This window comes from Asterias amurensis, chromosome 22, assembly GCF_032118995.1.
Source record: "Asterias amurensis chromosome 22, ASM3211899v1".
NCBI lineage: Eukaryota > Metazoa > Echinodermata > Asteroidea > Forcipulatida > Asteriidae > Asterias > Asterias amurensis.
The window spans coordinates 7,899,884-7,923,926 of NC_092669.1; the positions used below are offsets into that span (position 1 = coordinate 7,899,884).

At 37.5% G+C, this 24,043-nt stretch overlaps 1 protein-coding gene across 3 annotated transcripts in view; it reads left to right on the plus strand.

Moving 5' to 3' along the window:
• Positions 1–6,492: 6,492 nt before the first annotated feature.
• Positions 6,493–24,043, plus strand: part of LOC139953504 (tumor protein p53-inducible protein 11-like) — a 30,534-nt gene continuing 12,983 nt past the window's right edge. The window contains exons 1-2 of one of the 3 annotated variants that reach the window (XM_071952933.1): positions 6,493–6,698; positions 13,498–13,693. In XM_071952933.1, coding sequence (XP_071809034.1) covers positions 13,653–13,693 — 41 coding nt within the window. In that variant the 5' untranslated portion in view covers positions 6,493–6,698; positions 13,498–13,652. Of the gene's footprint in view, positions 6,699–13,497; positions 13,694–17,940; positions 19,417–24,043 lie in introns of those variants that run through there. The other 2 variants (XM_071952935.1, XM_071952932.1) reach the window with 2 other exon arrangements.

Sequence of the window (24,043 nt, forward strand, 5' to 3'; positions counted from 1 at the left end):
GTTTTTCTTTCTATTTCATCTGATTTAGGATTGGGGTTTTCAAATAATATATCATATTGGGTTGGTAGAAATAAATATAGGCCCTGACCATAATTATGTACAAAATAAATATATAAAAACAATTGAGCAATTATTTTCAGTTTGAACGAAAGCTAGGCCTAATATTGGTAACATTGTGGTGTCATTGGTGCCAAGATTTGAGTAATATGAAGCTTTGAAAATTTTCCGCCCCAGAAATGTACCCTGATATCCAGAGGAAGAGTCCTATATAGGGCTACCCCAAACATGTACCTAAATGTAGCCCGGGCCTAAATGAAGCCCAAATTTAGGTCCGGGCTACATTTAGGTACATGTTTGGGCTATATTTAGGTCAGGCTACATTTAGGGCTCGGGCTACATTTAGGTGCCGCACAGACGTCTCACTGGAAAACGTTTTACCCCGTGGTTAACTCCGTCCCTCCCCTGAAGAGCTATATGAGGGACAATTCTTTTTCGAGTGGTCTTCCAGTCTTTAAGATTGAAGTTTGCATCTTTTGAGTGACTTTTTACTCTGTCCTGATGCGTGGAGTGAAACCCCCCTAAAAGAGTAAAATAACCACCTCTCTTTTTAAATTGCCATAATATTGAGGAACAACTCGAAATGTAAAGAGTGGTGTTTTTCACTCTTTTACATTTAGAGAGCAGGTCTATGATTCCCCCCCCCCCCCCCCCCGGCCATGCTATCAGTGGGTTTACTTGGCAAAAGGACATCTCACTCGTGTTTATCTTAAAAGTTGGAGAAAGCGATATAGATTTACAACTTGTTTCTTGCTGCTTCTTATTGTTTGGATACTGATAAAATCATAATTAATACGATCATTTGAGCCCGTTTTTCTTCGTGTATAAAAAATGGGTTCAACTTATCATTATTGTTTTGAAATTCACATTTCAAACATTTTGTAATGCATCTTGATGGCATGGATATAAATATTGGAACTGACCAGCGTCGGGATAAGTGCAAGGGATGACACGCCCACGGCTACAAGGGTTAATCATGCACTTGCTTGCAGCTGTTTGATGATGATTTTAGTTGTGACGATGTGTTGTGTGCTCTTCATATTGTTGGATTAATGCATGCCGTGAGTGGGCATACATAGAGGATATGATGAAGTCACTTGTTTTTACATTATGCAATTCAATTGCTTGGAATTGTGGGACATACTCCAGATAGTATTAGAAGCATTGTGTTATATAGCCTTGCTCAAGGCAGTCGCATTATTCGCTCCGAAAAGACGCAGCTGTAAACCCACCCGCCGTATACCCTGTGCATGGTGTGTGCGATCAGTGTTGTAGCTAGGACATTTTTAGTGGTGGGCGCAGCTGAATTTAAACTTGGTCAGGAATTGCGAGCAGTGCGCACGTACTTTGTTGTGAGGATCGTTTTCAGGGCTAAATATTAACATTCCAATCGTGCCAAATGCACATTATGTAAGATTCAAGAATCACAATTTTTAAGTATAATGACAATTGTTATTACAAAAAAAATTGTAAATTTGTTAATACAAAATAATTCTGATGCATTTGTTGTGGACAGACTGTTTTTGAAACAGTTTCTGTTGTTTGCTTGTTGTAATCCCGCCGCGATGAAGTTGAAGTTGAACTTTGAAGGTGGAGTAACTGTCTCGATAGCCTCAGGTACAGTTTCATTCTCAGCACTAACTGAAGCTGTACGAGATACTTTTATATCATCTTCCAATCTTTTCCCGTTTTCCAAAAAAATCGTCCAGCTTACCGTACGTTGCGAGGCCATCTAAAAATTTACACAGAGCGCGCTGTCACACGTGTGGACGAAGTGAACGTGTTTACATGCCTACATCCGGGACACGCGAACTCGCACACTAGACTTTACACAGCCCTTGTACTGTTGTTGTGTGGCGATACTGTTTGTGTGTACATGGAATGCGTGAAATCCCCGCGAAAACCTCACGACTAGACTTGTAGTGCACTCTAGGGTCTACCACAGCGCGCGCTGGTGTACACCACATGTACTTACATACATCGTGTACATGTGCACGGTACCAGCACTGCTGTCAGCCTGTATAGACGGTACGCCTTCTACACTGTACTATAGTCCGTTCAATCAAAACGTCAGGGCACATTTCACGAAGAAAATTTCACAAGATGGCAAGAGGCGCAAGTTACGTGGGAAAACACGTTTGAGATTTTTATTGCTCGTAATTCTGGCTCAAAAAAATTACAAACTGCATTTGAAATGACAAAACACAAAAAAACATGACATTTTAGTCTTGCAATGTAATCAATATCAGTAGAACTTTTACTTTTTTATTAATTTTGGGGGAAATTTTGTGGTGGGCGGCAGTCTATTTTTCAGCTGAAGTGCCGGGCGGAAATTGTCAGTGCTGGGCGGGCCCGCCCACCGCCGCCCACCGTGGCTACAACGCTGTGTGCGATCACACCGAATGACCAACCCGTATACACACTGTCACATCGCACGAATACTGTTCACACAAGTCATCGCACTCGTACACCACTAACCGCATGCGGAGGCCGTCAGGCCGACAGCCTTGTCGGGTCTGTATCTTCCCGTTTTAATGTGTTGTATTGAAAAAATTCCAATAGTGGACGAAATTGGGGGGGGGGGGCTCTAGGATATGCTAGTATGCAGCTCATGAATATGTATATCGTTCGTCAGACCTATCAGACAACACAGGATGTGAGGCAAATGAATTATTCATTTTGACGTCCAATCACGCACTTCCCTTATCACGACCTTTGGACCCTATCATGCGTCCGTGGTGGTGGTGTGTGAGGTAAACATGTCTCGTCTTTCGCGGGCATTATGGTAATGAGCTGACCGTGGGAACTCCTCGCTTATTATAGTAATGAGGTCAGTGGTTTCAACACAGATCCTACAAGGCTGTCGGCCTGACGGCCTCCGCATGGGATGCGGATAGTGTACGGGGGGGGGGGGGGCATCGTGTCGTGTGATGTTACGCACAGTGAATACGGGTGGGTTTTACGCACAGTGAATACGGGTGGGTTTTTATACAGCGGCGGTCTTTTTTCGGAGTGAATAATTCGACTGCCTTGAGCAAGGCTATGTGTTATATCGTTTCCAACAACTATTTATCTCGACTCCTTGTTGAGTGACGACACACACTGATCATTCTGATACATTAATGTTTCTTAAGCTCGATATACATTTGCTAAAGACGTCCTCCCCAAAAACGCGAGTCAAACTACATCGGTATTAAAATGTTTACTCATGAAAATAACTTTACCGATACTTTAATAAGACCAATTGATCTTTGATTGACGTCAAATCATGGAGGTCTACCTCCACCGTCGAAGGATTTGCCTGATCCGTATTTATGCCGGTTTTTTATAAAACATTGATATACAGATAAATGTCACGAAGATTTGACAGTTGCAACGGCCGGAAACACGTATACACTGGCCTTTTACCGCTTTTTTTTTTTTTTTTTTTTTTTTTTCGCTAATAACGTGGCATTTTGATGATTTTATTTTTACAGCAACCATCTTAAAAAAAACATTATTTATGATTCTACACCACTAAATTGCGTACGGTGAGCCGGTGTGCCCCTTTAATTAAAGCAATAGGCTCCAACATTGTTGTTGTGGATTGACAATCAATGATTTTATTTGCCTCGCTTGTGTCAGGATCAGTTACACAGTCTCCCCTATCATACTCTTTCCTGACACCAACAATATGGCACGACGTCGTATTCTCAGCCATCTATCGGCCACAATACGATCACACACTCTCAGGAGACTTGCCCTTTATGCACAACTCACTCAACTCATTGTATCAAAACCAAGCTATAGTTGGAAAGTTATTCTAGCCAGCCTCAAGGGTAGAACTAAGAGATTTGTCAGATCCCTGCAGGTTCAGCAGCGTGTTGATCTTGTGAATACCTTGTGTGCAATAAGATATCAATAATCCCAACAAAACTCGACCATTCTGTTTGACTTTATTTACTATCTGTTCAGACAAAGCCTTTTTCAACCTTGACAGCAATTTAACTTGGGTAAAGAAGTGTTGCTTAATTTAAGCATGGTTTAAAACGTGCACTGATTGATTGACAAGATTTTACAATGGACAGTAGACAAAACTTGTTTTCTATTCACACAAGGTTTATTTTGTAACATTTAATAACTAGCAAGGGATCCTTGCTAGTTTCCTCTACTTTGAAAGGGACCACCACAGGGCTAACTCGACACAAAATTATCGGTAGGATTGAAAAATTAAACCAATAAATTTATGTCGCCCATCTCGTGCGCACGACTTATCGGTATTATCTCGTGCGCACGAGATAAAAAAAAAATAGGGGCTCCGTACCCATCCGTTTCTAAACTCTAAAAGAAAAGCTATGTGAACCATCTCGATCAGTTGAAAAATCCTTGAAAAATCCCATGAGAAATTCGCCTGAGTCCATAAGTTTTTTAAAACTCAGTGTAATCCCCGCGCTGGATTTGAACCAGGGACCTCCGACTCCGACTGGCCCAACTCCATCAGTTTAAAAAAAAAAAGGGGGGGGGGGGGACAAAAAACGATCCAGCAGATGAATGCAGACTTTAACATCAGATAATGTGATTGGGAAGTAAGAGATGACATTAATGAAAATGAGACCAAACCTTCTTACAGAAACTATGGCAGGGCCACCACATGTAAGCGGATGTTTGCAAGCTTACTTTGTAACGAGTAATGGGGAGCTGTTGATAGATATAAAACATTGTGAGAAACGGCTCGCTCTGAAGTAAGTAACGTAGTTTTCGATAAAGAAGTAATTTTTTCCGCGAATTTGATGTCGATACCGCAGATTTAGAATTTGAGGTCTCGAATTCAAGCATCTGTCCTGAAAGCATACACTCAACTTCGTGTCACAAAGTTGTTTTTTTCTTTCACTATTATCTCGCAAGTTCGATGACCGATGGAGCTCAAATTTTCACAGGTTTGTTATTTTATGCATAGGTTGAGAATTGAGATACAGCAAGTGAGAAGACTGGTCTTTGACAATTACCAGTAGTGTCCACTGTCGGGGCCATTCAAGTGTATGTCAGCAAAGTTACCGCTAAATGTGTGTGTAGAATGTGTAGACATTCAAGAAACCTGCAGCTGCACGCAATTAATTGTAAAGTAACTCATGAAAATAAGAGAGGACATTGGAAAATGAGACCAAACCTTCTAACAGAAACTATACTTTTGACTGGGACAACAGCCTTGGACTAGGGCAATAACAGACTGATGTGTAGATAAAGCATAGGGCCTAACAACAGCGCTTGTATATACCATGGGCTGAATGAGCTGAATCCGTTCCTCATTCAGCCCATGGTGTAGACGGGTGCTTTTGTTATTGACTTAGGCTTGGTGGTCAAGGTACCATGCCAACGATCAAACAGCATGCTGCCCTATCAGTCGGTGATGTCATCGTCAGCCAATCACCCGTGCAAGAAAACCATTCTGTCTAATAGTTGACTTTTTCGTAATGTGAGATTTGGATTAACGGTGGAAATCGCTGTATCCTGACTGGACTAGGAACGCTTTAAAGCCATTGGACCCTTTCGGTACAGAAAACAAAAAAAGTTCACAGATTTACAAATAACTTACAGGGTTTACAGAAGGTAGTGGTGAAATACTTCTCTTGAAATATTATTCCATGAAATGCTTTACTTTTTGAGAAAACAGTAAAACAATATCAATTCTCGTTAACGAGAATTACCGATTTATTTTAAACACATGTCATGACACGGCGAAACGTGCGGAAACAAGGGTGGGATTTCCCGTTATTTTCTCCCGACTCCGATGACCGATTGAGCCTAAATTTTCACAGGTTTGTTATTTTATGTAGAAGTTGTGATACACGAAGTGTGGGCCTTGGACAATACTGTTTACCGAAAGGGTCCAATGGCTTTAAAAATTTCCTGGTAGAATATGAAATAATCTATCCATACATACCAGTTGGGAACTGTTGCCGACATTCATAACATGAAATCTTTTCTTTTCAGAACCACCCCAACTCATTTAGAGATTGTTATTACATGGTGTTACCGCAAACTCTTCTATATCTTATCTCCACCATGCAAAGTTTCGAATCCTACTTAAATTTTTCCGTGTTTTTGTGACTTGTTTTCTCTGTTTTGGAAGCCATTTTTTACGTACAAATTTCTCTTTTTAAAATTTCAGTTGCAGCGATTGTTTTTATACATAACGACAGATATGCTCTTCGTTTCAATTTACTGGTACCTTATTTTGGTTGAGACTTTTCAGAAAAGGCTGAAAATGACCGATTACCAGCAGAAGCCCTTTTGACTATTTAATATTCACGTAGAGGTCACGCATGAAAAAACGCTACATATCCCCCCAGATAATAACAAAGGAGATTAGTGTACTGCAGGTAGACTGTACACTAGTTACCTCATTGCCTGTCAATGTGTACAACAGCTCCTCCCCCCCCCCCCCCCCCATGCTGCTTCCGTCCGCCCTCACCATCCGTAATAAAGAAAGGTACCTAACCTCAAATCTCATTGAACCGTACCAAAATACATGACCTTCCCGATTGCCTTTATGACGGTCACCTAAAAAAAGAGAAAGTGGTACAACTGACTGGAAAAGAGCATTTGAGTGTCACGACCAAAGATGGTGTTTTGTCAACAATGGATAACTCTCATAACTATAGGTGAGAATCGGAAACTTGTCACAATGTCTGACTGTTACACCAGTCCGATATTTATCATTGATTAAGGATAACTTTCCGTATGGCGTCACCACTTTTCACTCATTTTTACAAAAAGGGATATATCAATCAGGTAAATTAGATACTATATTATTTTATTTCGAATGAAAAGTGGTGGCGCCATACGGAAAACTTTTCCTTAACTGTTAGTTAGTATTATGTTAACACTTACTTACTCCATAGAGCAACTCCTACATGTACCTTGTTGAGCTGTAAATGGCTCCGCTTTTAACATCGGTCTCATCACTGTCGCCATTAAGCGGAGCCATTTACAGCTCAACAAGAACCATTGAACCATGGAGGTAGAATTACGGCCCGCTAAGCCCCCAAACCATATCCTGGTGTCATGTGTTTTCAGTAGGATAACAGGAAAATCAAAAACTGAATGTGGTTTTTTTTCAAATCATCTATCCATTTTTTTTACAATAAAACTTACACTTCATGGTGTGTTGAAATTTAAAGTTTTGGTTTTACGTTGCAAGAGACAGTCCGCCATTAACGGTGCTTATGCATGCACGACATTGGAGCAACGTCATATGTTTTCACACCTTTCATTGGTTGGTATTTTATTGAATATCCAGAAGCTAGTATGGCGTGCAAAATAAATCAAAAATATTCAATAATTACTACTTAACAAATTTAATTACATTTTTGTCCTATATAGTGTAAGGCATTATGGGTATTAGAATCCAGAGATATCATAAGGCATGAAAGTAAAACACCCCACCCCCCTTGAAGCACACGCACTTCATAAAAAAATGTTTTCCCCCATAACAGACCGGTAATGTTTGGTTTCAGGAGATAAGAAACCAATCTATGATATTTTCTCTTTAATGTAGACTTAATATTTATTACGCTTATCGGAATTTATTACAGTATGCAGTTAATAAAATAATAAAAATTGTCATTTTCACTTAAAAATTTTAATTTTTCCCCCATATTGGCACACCATAGAATCCCAAATATTAACCACCTCACATGATCCATCTAGTGATTAAAGCAGAATGAAACTCAATCTAGCAGATAGTAATTTTGTTTTGAACTTTCGAGGTTGGATGATGTTTCTTTGACTCATTTGAAAGTTGGCAGAATAATTTGCACTAGTGATTTGTACCAAAAATCAATCATTTTATAAATGTTTGAGCATAACCAACGACAGGAAACTTTATTCTCAGCATGATTAAGCCTGATGAAAATACAGACCGTGAGTAAACTGCATAGCTTCTGTCACCAGGTGCAACTTGCACAATCTCGCAGTAAACGGGAATCAAAGTTGGGGTTTTGAAATCATATGAGGGTCGTTAACTAAGACGCGTACGATACATATAGGGGGATTATTGATCAATTTATAAGGTTTATTTAAAATTCAGAAACGCAATGCATTGTGGGAAGGAATATGGGGTGGTTTCTATGCAGTTTCTACGACTCGCGCACAGCAACGCCTATACCTTTGTGTGGGTTCAACAGCGCCCTCTCTTGATATTTTGCTATTCGCGATAAACCATGGACTGCGTGCTATAATATAGTAGCCCTTGTTCCATTGAACTTGATAATCAGGTTTGGACTGCAGTCTGTGCGCAACTTCTCAAAAATGCTATAGTTTCTCTGCAAATATTCATGGTACGCACGCATCAAAGCGTGTTTTGAATACATAGTGAGCTGTGGGTGTCCTTTTTAAATAATATCTAAACCTCAAGTTTGATCAAATAAATGAGTTAGTTTTGTGGATCATAAAGGTTTACATTTTTGATCAGGCCAATTGTTTATTAATTTAAAAAAAAAAATGTAGAGGTTTTTTGATGAAAACTTTTACGTTTTTTGTACTAAAATTTAAGTCTCAGCAAATGTCTATTTTTGTTATAATGTTATCGAATCCCCGCACTAGATTTGAACAAAATGTGCGGGAAAGGTTATTTCTTCCTTCATGTAAATCACTTGTTTATTTTTTCTGATGTTACAGGAAATAGGCAGGGTCACAGCAAACGTCAGTGTGTGCCGTCTACGTTTTTAAAAGGAAACTTATTTTGGGGAAGATGTATGCTGTTTAGTGTAGCCTGTTCGTCAATACTCAAAAGAAACAAAACAAAGCGCTCGCCTAGCGCATTAGTGCTGCTGGAATAGAAGCGCGTATGTCATGTAACCTTGAAGTCATAATCAATTCCATAAAAAAAATTGAAGAAATTTTAACAGTTTGCCCCTTTTTTGACACCGAAAAAATGTGTTTCCCGGTTTCCCACAGTAAAAATGTTAAAACCTAACAAACGGCAAAATTCGTCAAGATACTAAAATATTCGTTAAAATCACTACTACAGTTGGGACTGAGAGTCCCAACTAGAGTAATGACTGTCCTAACTGTACCAATGACTGTCCCAACTATAGTTGAGACCATCCCTACCAAATAAAAATATTATAAAATAAATTTGGTCTATCCCCACTACAGTTGGGACAGTCATTACTACAGTTGGGACTGGGGGTCCCAACTAGAGTATAACAACTGTCCCATCTTCTATGAGGAGACCATCCCCACCACTGAGCTATATTACCAACCCCAGGCCTATCCCACTACACTGAGTTTGGACAATCAACCCATTGGTACAGTTTGGGACGGCAGTCAATTCAGTGTGGCTAATGCAGAGAAATAACCGCAGTCTCAGACTTGAAATCAAGTCTACACAGTCTGGTCCCGACATCGACATGCACGGTACTGTTGAGGTCTATGTGAAATCCCAACTACAGTTGGGACGCCCCAACTTCAACATTCAAGTTGGGACCAGTCCAGTCCCTAACTATAGTTGGAAACGATTATCAAATGGGGACATCACCATGGATGATTAAGTTCCCTTTGTTTGTGCACAGGGTCTGTTACAGTTTCGGGACTGCACAGTGGAGAAATTACTCTTTTTTGTTTTTTAATAGTACAAAATTCTGAACAAACGAACAAAAACAGTAATTGCATGCGCAGTAGCTACCACAGTGTTAGCTTTATTGTCCATCCGATGCGCAGTGAGATTCTGATTCTGCTGGCGTTTCCTGCATTTAAATCCGACTTTCAGAAGGAAGGTTACGCTGATATTCCGGTAATGCAACTATTGATATTGATATGAATGAAATAATGCTTAAATATTTCTGTGATTTTGATAACTTTGGGCCAAGTGTGGCTGTTAAAATTGACGGTATTTGCTCAGTGAACCCTTTATCTACGCATTCGTGCAGACATTTACGTGTTGCGTATTTTTTTTGGGGGGGGGGAATCAAATGAAAATCTGACTTTGAAAAGAATATTGGAATATTGTACAACGCCACTATCTTGTAACTGAGGTCCATGCAATGCATGACATAATCTTTTAACCTCGGGTCCATATGGCGCAAGCGCACACGGAGAGACAGCTTTTCTCGCGTGCGGCGGTTTAGGAAATCTGTGGCGGTACCAGACCTTGGACGTTTGATCTCCTGTTCATTGTAGCTCCTCGTGTATTATTCCTCCATGTTTAAACCATGGAGCGAGGACAAGCCGTCCCTTGTGGTTTTAATGATATCTGAAACAAAAAGTCGCATCCCCTTAAGGTGATCCCCTGGCTGCCGCTTCCCAGGTTGTATCGTAATTTGGGTGTGATCCCTGGCTACACGGCAGTTAACGGTTGTATGGCTTTTGACTGGCACCCTCGAGCAAAGATATTGACAAAATAGGGACACCCCCAATATAGGGCTAGATAGCTCAGTTGGGTAGAGTGCCGTTGGTTGTTGGTTCGAATCCCACTTTAGTCAATTCTTTGTTCAACCCCAAAAATGTATCATTCGAATTAAACAAAATTATCCAAAAAGTGTGTACTTTACTGTGTTTATAAAGACCATTTAAAGGCAGTGGACACTATTGGAAATTGTCAAAGACTAGCCTTCACAGTTGGTGTATCTCAACATATGCATACTAACCTGTGAAAATTTGAGCTCAATCGGTCATCGAACTTGCGAGATAATAATGAAAGAACAAAACACCCTTGTCATACGAAGTTGTGTGCGTTTAGATGGTTGATTTTGAGACCTCAAGTTCTAAACTTGAGGTCTCGAAATCAAATTAGTGGAAAATTACTTCTTTCTTGAAAACTATGGCACTTCAGAGGTAGCCGTTTCTCTCAATGTTTCATACCATCAACCTCTTCCCATTACTCGTCACCAAGAAAGGTTTTATGCTAATAATTATTTTGAGTAATTACCAATAGTGTCCACTGCCTTTAAAAAAGCCTTCATGAATGCTACAATCTGGAAAAAAGAAGAATGCTCACAATGTATTTGCATTGATCTTATTGTCATACATTTTAAAAAACAAATTGCATGTTTGGCAAGATCCACACATTTTTCCTATTTAACCAACAGTCTGCAAATGAAAATATACTGAAAGGTTCAATAAACAACCCCACAAAACAACAAAACAAAACAGAAAGTAATAATTTAAGACATTTCGACTGCTTTAAAGTTTGCTTATTAACATCAGTAGGCCTATCATTGTCAGTGCCATTAACATTGATCCAGTTGTGCATATTTTTTGTCAGGACAAGAAAACATAATTTGAAGCAAGGTGTAGTGATTGTTTGCACCTAATAATATCTAATACCTGTAGTTAATAATGAGTTACTAATGATAATAATTTATAAGAACCCTCAGAACTGCTGATTGACGATTTGAACCAAATCAAAGTTCATTCTTCATTTTTGCCCATAGCTACTGTACACCCTACTCTAAAGAGTGACTTAGTAAGGATGGACAGCTTCTTACCACTGCCACAACAATGGGGTTATTATTGTACGTGTTCTAGTATTGTAGGATGTCCTGAAAATGAAGAGTTTTAGAGATAATTGACCTAAAAAAATGTATTTACCTAAATGCAAGTAAGGTCCCTTCTGGGTTGAAACTCTTGTCCCATTTTGGATGTCATCAATAACCACACAATAAACAAAAATCAACAATAAAACAAACTGTTGCAAGTTATTTTGAATTAACATGAAACAAGTCTAAATCTGGTTCGTTGTACATATTGTTTTAATTTGAAAAGTGTAACAAAAAATAGTAGGGCCTAATTCATGTCACAAGGGGATGATATTTTATGTTAATTTCAAATGTACTATTACTCAGAATTAGAGCATATATATACAATGTGCTCCTCAAGTGAGGAATGTGCATTAATCATACAGCTATATAAATGTTGACTTAACGCTAACTCTTGACTCAATATAAATGCACAAATTTATTTAAGCCTGAACAAAAAATTAAATTACGTTAGAACTGATTTAAGACTGGACACTATTGGTAATGGTCAAAGACTGTACTCTTCACAGTTGGTGTATCTCAACATATAATGCATATAAGATAACAAACCTGTAAAAGTTTCAGCTCAATCGGTTGCCGCCGTTGCGAGATAATAATGAAAGAAAAAAACACCCTTGTCACACAAAGTTGTGTGCTTTCAGATGCTTGATTTTGAGACCTCAAATTCTAAATCTGAGGTCTCAAAATCAAATTTGTTAATAATTCATTCATTCATTGATTCATTTTTATTAAAAAACCAACTGGCAGCACAAAGCTGAATAATGTGGCCTTACAAGATAACAATATTGATAAAATTGCAGAGATAAATACACAAAAATTGCACCACCACGGGGTACATAGGAACATTATATAAGAAGATGACAATAAGTAAAAATAAATATTAGATAAACCACTAAAAGACACTTAAAAAAATGCACATGGTGTTGTGGGAACTCTCTTATACATTGAAACCCCACTATGGAATAAACCAGCTAAAAAGGGAACCCTAGCAGTTAAAAACTGAACAGATGACAAAAACAATGATGGCAAAAATGGGAAAACAAATTTGATAAAACAGGATGTGGGAGACCCTCATTTATGAGGGCATATAGCATTGACAAAAAATATTTACAGCCCACACGTACACCAATAAAACAAAAGCAAATATGGAAGCTCCAGTCTAAGAAGATTGGTTTAAAAGTTGAGTAAGGAATGGGATTGCACTATTGCCATAACGCTTAGTCCTATGTTTAGGCACCGTATATTTAGTAGCACTACCTGCGAAGTCCCATACTGTGAGTGTTGTTGTTATGAGGGAACCAACCAGCATATATATCTATCAGAGGTACTACATTTTACAGAAAAATTAGTACATAATTGATCACGTAATTCTTTCTTGAAAACTACATTACTTCAGAGGGAGCAATGTTGTATACTATTAACCTCTCCCCATTACTCGTAATCAAGTAAGGTTTTATGACAATTATTTTGAGTAATTACCAATAGTGTCCACTGCCTTTAAAGCCATTGGACCCTTTCGGTTCAGAAAAAAAAAAAAAAGTTCACAGATTTACAAATAACTTACAGGGTTTACAGAAGGCAATTTTGAGCATGGAGCTATAAAAAGCTCCATGGTTTGAGTGTATCAGAAGGCGGGTCATGTGATGTGTACATCTGATAAGGTTGGTTCATGCATAGAGTAAGGACAGAGGTTCATGCATGTACTGACCCAAAAATGTAGACCATGTCTGCATAGTTTAGCTGTAGGCATAGAGCTTTAGAGAATGTAGGTCAGGCACATTGGAAAGTGATCATAACTGGAAATCTTCCATCTGACAGTAGCAAAAAAACAAAAAATCAAACTGTAATTTTAGTAAAAAAGAGTGTAATCGCATTATGATATTGTACTAGAGTGTCAATTTTCAATGATATTATGTTACAGTTGAGGTATCGGATTGGAAGCATGCATACCAGAAATGACATATTTGTCATTGTAAGTGACACATGGAATGGAATTGGTATTGCACTTCCTGGTGTACGTTGTACATTGATTGGCATTTAGTGGGACACACTCTCTGAGATTGCAATTGATTCATCATGGATACACTTCATGAACCGCAGCATTTTAAACCAGCAAGGTAAGAATCTTGTACACTGAACGTCTCTGGCCTTTCAACTTACACATTACGTACTTATGTAACAAGCAGGGAGGATTTCCTTCCTCCGAGGTACAATAGTGAAAAGCAGTAATGTATTTGTAAAATAAGTTATTTTATTATCTGTGACAGTTGCGATAGACAGTTAGGATTTACTGTAATGTTAGTTTGGAGAAGATTATCCTCAAATACATTTGCTCTGTTCGTTTGTACTATAAGCAGACTGTTGCCACATATTATAAGCAGGCATGTTGCCATAGTTACTAAATAAGAAGTGTTGTACTAAAGTAAACATGTAGCCTACTGTCGTCAGTAAGTTCACCCAGATGTTGTTCTGTATGCCTGGTACATTGAACTGACTATTGTACACATTATACACACCTAGTGCTTGTAGTTTTGCCACTAAAACAAAAGGATTCAAGGATCTCAAAACGCCTTGGACCTGTCTTAGATTTCATCCAAGTTGATATACTGTTGCTTTCATTGTAACCAAGTACCCAGCCATGTCCAAGGATTGTCTCAGTTCACTACTAGCATGTGTGCATGATGAGGACAATTAATGCAACAGTATAGAGGTATACGTGTAGTGTACAGAATTCTATCATTTTACTTCCTGCTATATTTTACTTTGATGCATTTTGATTAACCTTGTAATGAAACACCACACCAACCTTTTTATTTCTACTTGGGGTACAACAATCATACATAGAGGAATCATTGGAATCAACAAAGAGAAACCAAGTACAAAGCATTTCATGTCCAAAACTAGTGTAAAAAAACTAATTTTTTAGTTTTTTAAAATCCGTTTCAGGAAATTGTCCGAGTATGGAGTATTTGAGTGTAGGCCAAAATTGTTGTTAATCACCAGGCCGGCTGGCAGGCATGGCATTCCAATTGTATGTCTTTAGTATCTTGAGTTTTAAAACAAATAATAATATTAAATAATAATCAAGGTTTATTGAGTCTTGTACTGTTAACAAGGGTACTCAAGGTATTTACATGTAGTATACATTAAAAGAACGCTATTGAATATTCATTTTTATTTTGGCATCGATGCAATGCAAAATTTGTAATCTGTTTTGCACTATTTTCTCGTGATCCAGATGGCCGATCGATTTCGAACTTCTACAGCAGGTTTGTCAGTCTATGTATGGTGAATTACATAAAGTGATTACACTGCCAGCAACTGTTTTGTTAGCAAAAACCAATTCTGTATTGTTCCTTTAAATAAGGATAGGTCATTTAAATTATGAATTGTAAGACCCATTAGCACCTCGTAAGGGTTAACAAGGTGCTGCGGTGCATTCAGTTGCCACAGCCAGGACCACGGGGTGAACCCTTTTCTCTTTTTTGAGTGCACTTGATTTTTTTACATGCATTACAACGGTCCAGGGACCAACGGCTTTACGTCCAATCCAAGTGACGAGGCAACGGTTAAGTGTCTAGATTCGAACCCACACTGCTGATCAGAAACACCAAATTTTGAATTGGGTGCTCTAAACCGCTCGGCCACGACACTTGAAATGTACCAGATAGTGAATGGAGGACTCATAAAGGCCTAAGATCCTTCACTAATCTGTATGTTCCATTCACTTGCACCACTTACATGTACTCTATGGTCCTTGTTAGATGATTGCATTAGATCTAAGCGGTCCGTGAGTCTTTTTAAGTCTTCTTTCAAACGTCATTAAAATGATCTCCCATTATGTACAGCTTCCCATCCTATGTAATCGAACCACATCCATCTCTTCAATACTTGTCTTGTTTATTTTCAGCTTAAAAACTGTTCTGCCATCTGGTCGCTTTTATTACGAATTCGTTTTGTCATGTTTTATGTTCATCTGTCCTTTTGTCTGTTTGTCTGTCTGTCTGGGTTGTCTTGTTTTCTTGTCTGGCTGGCTGTTTTTCAAGCTCATGCTTACCAAAACGGCTTGTACTCTATTTATTTATTCATGTTTACTCTTACTTAAAGATATAAGTGTTGCTTTACTGAGTAATACATGTCAGAGATGCCAAGTCAAGAGGCCAGCTATGCATGAGATTTTTCAAAGAAGGGCGTAATAAAGTAAGAAACTCTGTCAAACTTATCTGTGTTCGACGTGCTTGAGCTCTGACGTCAGTGTGTTGCATTGTTATGACTGAGACGACAGTTTTCGGATTTGTTCGTGCGCGTATAGTCTTGGTGCAAGACATTCTCGTTTTCCTTTCACACACAGTGCGGCCAACTAACTGACAGCGCCTGCATCGCCCATAACAAGAAACGTCTTGCACCAAGACTAGCGCGTAGTATCCGAAAACAACCAGTTTTAAACAGAGCTCCAGCTGGTCATAAAACCGTTTCTCCATAAACGGGAATAGCGAAACTGTCTGAGGTATAAAGAATTGAGACAGAAAAATTGCACAATACCAACAATTAAAATAGGATTATGCAAATAATAGTACAGTAAGTATTGAGACAGATTAATTGCACGATGCCAAGGCATTGCGACAGAATAATTGCACAATATTAAAGCAATTAAGATAATCGCACTACCAAAGCATTGCCACAGGATAATCGCACAGTATCAGCATTGAGAGAATATCATTGCACACTATCAAAGAAAGTATTGGATATTTGAACAGCACTGATTCTATACAAACTTAGCTTTCAGGTTTGATAAAAAAAAAGTTAAAAAAATTATACTCCGAAGTAATAAACTACTTTTTAAAAGGTATTTTTAAAAACCTGAGAGTTTTTTTTTGTCCCTTTCCTTGGGGCGATTATTATGAGTTGTCAAAAAGGACTGATGAATCGTAGTCTTCCAATAGTAATCAAAATTGTTTATAGTTTTTAAAAAGAGAATAAAATATTGACTCAATACCGGGTATGTTTATGTGTTTAACCTAGAGTATTGGATGTATTGGCCAGCAGTAGGCCATGCATGGATCTCTTGATGAGGGTTAGACACACCTTGATGCACTTGACATCACTTGACATCATAGCAGGAACATACTGTAACGTTATGGTGAAAGATGATAGTCATAGTGCTGCCCAACAGTATTCTAAGGAGATGATTAATGTTTCATATGAAATCAAGGAGACAGGCATGTGCATGTAAGTATTCAAAAGGCCTCTACATTACAGAAGCTGAATGTATCATGCAAGCTGTGAATGTATGATACTATTTAAACACTGGGCTTTTTTTGCACATGACATTTTAGGCAGCTTTAAACATGGTTTCAATCCTAGGAGTGTCAAACCTGATATGGTACATGTATGATATGACAATTGCATTAAATGATTCCAATCTGCCTAACATTCCTGCAGTATCAATGTGTGCATTCTGATGCAAAGTAGACAAATCATAATCATGTAAGAAATTATAACACAGCAGGTCTGGCGATTGTGTCAAGTTGATCTACCACTACTAGTAATGTTTGTGATATGCTATATATATGCACCGTATTGTTTATGATGTAGGCCCTATGATCTGATATTGTGGTGCAACTAAACAAATGCAATTTTTTGTTTAACTCTATCAGGAATCATTAAATTCAGCTTCTACTTGGATACTTAGGGTCCACAAAGATATGTAAAGCTGCAAAGTGGCAAAACATATTCTTATTTTTGTCCTTTTTAAGATCTGTAGTTGCATGGTTAACCTTTAGAACACTTTTAGGCAATAAAGCTATAAATACAACAATTTTGTGGTCATACTTATGTCTAATTTGTATCCTTTTGCACAAAATGGTAGTTTAAAATATCGTTTTACTTGTAATTCGTTTTTTCACAAAAAATGGTGTAGTGACTAATTTCAAACGGGAGTAACTCAGCAACACAATACACCCCAAAGCTTAGACACATACCAAATTACTGCTGCTGATGTGTTCTTTCCAGCCATGCATATAACTCAATTTTTGAAATTGCAAACATGTGACTCATTTTCACAGAGCGGGTCACTTTTATCAACTATTTTATTGAAAAGAAGTAAGTTTTTGTTAAAGCTATAGCAACAAACCTACACCATAAGCACAGCAGGCTATGAGCTACTTTTAATCAAGTGTAAAAAGGATTAGCCATGTGTACAGTATTAAAATTATCATTCACACAACATTCATGTGTAGTGTTTATTGTAACCGTTACAGTCACAGCATGAACAAAGCTCAATTCTTAAAGCAAAACACATTTTTACTGTTATTACAATCTTTTTTTGTGTGAAAACTTAGCATGTTTTTAATCTGAGATAATAAAACATTTTTTGAATGGTTTACAATTGGAACAAATAACAACAAATTTATAAAGTAGACACAGTTATAAGACATTTGAGTGTGTAAATTTTCACAAAGCTGGCAATGCTCGTTGAGATGGTGATACTGTATTATCAATTTCATCATTTTTTATCAATTCAGTCCTACATTACACTATGCCAGTGATGCCAAGGGAAATTGACAATAAATGATGCACCTAGCATGGGATGGTCCCTGTAGAGCCTTTGGCCTACATATCCTTATCAGATTGTGCATCAGGGTATTGCTAGCAAATGCTGCTCAATATTGATAAACCATGTACAGGTCTATACACTGGTAAAACAAATTTCAGTTACCTTCCCTCAGTGTCCCAATGAGTTCAATGGATAAGTGGCATTTGTTGTATTTCTGTCAGGTTCAGGGATGCATTTAAATGCAGTATTTATCACATTGGACCAAATTCTGCCTGTCCCTAAGTGTTTTATAACACACCTTGATTTAATTCAACAATTTACCCATGAGCAATTAAGACAAAAGCGATTCAACAACAAAAGGAATTCATTTAATTGCCCCAGATTCAGTTGTTTAGTTGCTGTTCATCACATTCACATCATGAGAGGGTGAGCTGTAACCAAACAAAACATGTAATTCTAACAATGTCGATGGGAACTATTCCCCACAAAACATGCGTGCGCGAGGTCTTGATGCGTGTCGATAGTTCACGGTGCACAAATCTCATACCATGTAAGTTAATCCCATGTGGCCGTGTTTCAGCCAAACGAATTAGCAACAGGGTGTGTTATCTTTCAATTTCCTTTTAACTTTTATACATCGCATGCAATCAACACGGGCTTTCCTTCAAGGTTGTGTACACAACTTTATGCAAATACATTTAGTGTATTTTTCAGTGAGATATTGTTATACTGCTACATGTACATATATTTAGACCTGTACCTTACCCAACCTTTATACAAAGAGCAGGGAGTGACTACACCAAAATGACCTTGACAACCAATCCTTGTCACTGTGAAGCATTTTGTGAAGTTTTTAAGACTTGAATAACAAAGAAGTATCAATTATGTATTGTTGATATCAATGCTACTTGTACAGCTTGTTATTTTAGCAAGTTTACAGTAGGCCTATTGCAAATATTACTGACGTACATTGTGTATTTTGCTTTTAGTTTCAAGTCGGCATTTCCTTGTTGTATTCAAACTTGTATCCTGATCCTTTGAATTGGAAACAAATACATGTACTTGAAACAAAGTCATGTCAGTGTTCAGATTGTTTATACACGTACATGTATATTGGTATATTCAGTGACTTTGTATGTTTGTCAGAATTGTGTCAGCTGATGGTCGGGTTGTATCAAGGATTTTCTTTGTGAGCTTAAGATTTCCAAATACAACATATTGTTGAATAATGAGTGCAACAAGCTCTGAAGATGTTACATGTACCTTTAAAGATGATGCATGGAGGTAGGTACCTGTTATCATACAATTGCTACATGTAGTGTACATTTTGGTGAACGCTTGACAAAACTTTCACAAAATTCAAACAACATGCAATTCCATTACATGCAATTCCATTACATTTTGGAGAGTTTTTAGCAAAAAAGATAAAGTTGTTTGTACTGAGATTTATTGGTTTTGTGCCACAAGTCCCCAAAATGTAACTTTTTATAGAAAGGTTTGTGAAGCATATTTAAACATTTTGACACAATTGGTTTTATGAATGACATGGGGGTACATTACATACAACTATAACTATCACCAAGTGGTACGATTGACAAACTAGTAATGACAGCGGAGGACACCCTTTGCAGATGCAGTTATTTATGTCACTTATGAACTTTCAATGTATACAAACTAATTAGCCCTATCTGATGTCCATTATGTCAGATTGTAAAGTAACATCCTGGTATCAACCATGTTTTAGTTTGGTGTTAAGTGTGTAAACAGGTTGATGTCATGTAATTGTAGATGGCTTGTTGATAAATACAGCCATTTTAAGCATTGTAATTAATCATATAAACTAAAAATAATATATCATATAAATTAAAAGATCATTAATTCAAATATTGATTAATGCCATAAATGAAATTGAGATACGGTTGCATCCAACAGATAATCAAAATAACGGTAGCGTGGAGAATTGAAAATGGGGGCAAAAAAAACAGAAAAGCAAAAGCTTGTGGTAGGCATGCCCTGACAAACAAAAACTAATGGACTAACATGAACATTAACAAGTATTAGGTACGATATTAAAACCATTGGACCCTTTCGTTAAACAGTATTGTCCAAGGCCCACACTTCGTGTATCACAACTTCTATATCAAATAACAAACCTGTGAAAATTTGGGCTTAATCGGTCATCGGAGTCGGGAGAAAACAACGGGAAAACCCACCCTTGTATCTGCGCATTTCGCCGTGTCATGACATGTGTTTAAAATAAATCCGTAATTCTCGTTAACGAGAATTTATATTGTGTTACTGTTTTCTTAAAAAGTAAAGCACTTCATGGACTAATATTTCAAGAGAAGTATTTCACCACTACCTTCTGTAAACCCTGTAAGTTATTTGTAAATCTGTGAACTTTTTTTTTTCTGTACCGAAAGGGTCCAATGGCTTTAAACTAAGACAGAATAGACTCTATGCAAACTTAATTGACATCACAGGGATGCAACTTTTTTTTTACAACGATACGATACATTAGCGTAACCTCATTTATCACTCTATCACATATTACAGTGCTGTCAAGCAACACATGTAGAACGTGGTTTAATCCAATACAATACACTATCAAGTTGGTATGATGGATCTAGGCATACATGTAAGCTTGAAATTCTGAAAAACATAGATCACATGAGATGAATTTTATAGTAAAACCGAGGTGCTGTTTTCTGTATGATCACGATGAGCGACTTAACAGCCAAGATACAATGTTATTCTCTTTTCTGCATTAGAAAAATTATACAACCTTACAGTGAGACTTCATAGTTATAATCAAGCAATTTGATTAACTTTTAATACAGTTTTGTGTCATTATTTCATCGAGTGTTCAAATTAAATTCTAAGTTTTAACGATTCAATAACTCTTATCATAGTACCAACTACCTAAACTTCAGATTCAAACTACCTGTAGCCACGCCACTGGCTGACATCCAGAGCTCTAGCAATGCAAAGGTCCTACCTTCAAATCACACTTGATTCATTTCATGTGGATTATTATCACAGAACTTAGGAAAGTACAGAGTATACAGTACGTGCTTTAAAGTATACATCGGTGTAAGGTGGAAAACAAAACTAAATTAGAGAAATCAATCACAAACTATTTAAACTGTTCAATGAATGCTTGCAACTAAAGTCGTCAGAAGAGAGGTCTAACAAAAAGAGAAAAAGGGTAAAACAAGTATTCCCAAGGCCTTAGAACTGCTTCATATTATGTACCTCATCCCTTCAAATTGCTTTATTTCTAGGCGGAGGAAATATAGCCTAATGTCATGAATGTAGGAGGACTCTTTCTCTGTGCTGGAAACAGAGACACATGTACAGGGTCATAGATAGGCCTACTGGGTTAATATCCGGGGCAGACAATCTTACTGGATTAACATTCCATGGCTGCATGCATGTTTTTGGGGCAGTGGGATATGGACCATTTATTCCTTGTTGTCATTTCCAGGATATAATTCCAATTGTGTTGAGAATTAAACAATAGACAGATTATGCTACAAATGTCACGTGACCTGAGATGGGTAATACTATTACACATCAACAAACACGGCATATTGCATATCAATGTGCGTTAAAAACGCACAATATTGTTGCATTTCTTTTGTTCTAGAAAGCACTGAAGAATATTTTGGAGTTTGTACCATGAGACTTTACGGTGGCTGAACAATGCCAATTATGGGTACAATGTAGTAACCATTCCACCAACTAGGAAATTTTAGAAGAATGTTCATATGATGTCATGTGTTTAGTGCACGGAAAGTGCGGTTTTACATTGCCCTCATTGAAATGATTTCGATTCCAATAGTTTCAATAAAAATCTTCTAAAGAAGCTGGATATTCCTTTACTTTAACCCCCAAATTATTTTATTAGAAGTGGTAGTTGTCAGCTAGAGTCGGACAATTTCACGGTCTGCCTTGGCACAGCCCAACTTCACGCCGTGCACAACACTTTTAACCATGGCGTGTGAGCTCAATCAAACCTCAGTGATTTCTGTAGTCTAACCATAGGATCACAAGAAACCTCTCTTGTAGAATTAATATGTCAAAATGAAAATGTGATGTAAATTAATGTCACAACATTCACCTTTATTAGAAGGGCTTTGTTTTGAGTTAAAAACTTTGTAATTTATCGAAAATACAGCTGATTATGGTCCATCAAACCGAGTCTTCCCTTGACTTGACTGTGTACAATGTAATTGTGTTTTTCTATACCCATCTTAGGTCACGTGATCATGTGTAAACATTGGTAGCGCAATCATTCTATTTTATGCATGTTTAAATATACAGTAGTGTATGGTGAGTTATACACTGTAAAACAAGACAAGCAAAGACAAAAGAAGAGTCAATAAACATGTGTGACATTTTAGAAATAAATAAGGTCACATTAGCAGAATCTTTCCTGAAGTCTTGAAAATGCCACACACAACATAATTGATGCTAAATACAGCGCACCATTTACCCAAATTAGGCTAAGTGTGACTACAAAACATACATTCTTGCACCTCACTGGTGCAAAGGCAATAAAACAGAGAACGTCATAAAACAGAGATCGTCAATAAAACAGATCGTTTTGGGTTTTATTTTTCTATATATGGGATTTTCTGTAATATTTTTGTAAAATTAATCTTTTATAATTCAGCTTTTCATGTAATATAAGTTATCACACAAGTGTGAGTGGAATACGAAAAAACATAGCGCTTATCGTCCCATATCTAACGAGGCCGAAGGATGATTGTTGGCTGTTGTTGTGTTTAGAGGCGTTGACATGACTCGTTTTTTGTCTATTTCGTCTCAGAATGACTAGCAAAGTGTTTAGGAGCATTATGTTTCTTAGAAATGTTTAGGTACGCCATTTTGCTTATCGAAGAGTTGGCTGTAATTAATGGAAGTAATTTTGTATGACAAGCGTCAAACATGCAGCGCGCAAAGTTTAAAATTTCAGAGCGTTATTTCGTGATCAACAGCATGCACGCGCACAAAGTTTATAATGTGTTTTTTGCACGGTTTGTATACGGAGCGTGTTAAATTGACATTTCACAATCCGCACTGTGTAATAAAAACAGAGGAAGTAGGATACAAAACAGAGCTCGTAGCATATATGTTTTTATCCCCCTAGTACTGTAGTTCAAGCTTCTGATTGGTGGATTAGCGCGTACTGGAAGATAAATACATTTATAGACTTTGTGGCTTGTAGTGTTTTTTGTGTGTTTTATAGATAATAGTTTTATGTAAATTTTGTAAATTTGTTGTATAAAAGGCCGAAATGAATTTCCCATTGTGGATAACAAAGTGAATTGAAATTGAATTGGTATAACAATCATTCATCATTCTCACAAAAAAACTAGTGACTGTAAAGCACTACACATGATGAACTTGCAGGGTACTTTCCAAATCTCCAATGAAACTAAACAATTGGGGTCTGTGTTTGGGTGGGTTGCCTGGGTCCAGAACCTGTTGACCTTTTAGCTTGATAATAAGTTCCATAATGAGAATTAACTTTTAATTGTACAGTTTTGTTGTGTTGTTATCCTGTGTTTATCATGCTACACACAATGCATATAACGCAACATAATTCATCAAATGTGGTGCACAGACAAGTACACAGACACGTACAGTCCAAAGTTTTTCCAGCAAAAGACATGAAAGAGGATACATGTATGATAAAATTGTGTTACGTAGTGAACAATTTGATAGTTGAATTTTCCTTTGATGTCTGCCAAGATGAACAATCGTACGTTTTTGTATTTTGTGTTGTGCTTGCAATGTATATGGAACTACAATTGCTTACAACTGGAAATGCATATTGTTGATTGCCATATACAAGCAGTGATACATGTACTGCATATACATGTATATTATGTGTTGAGTATTG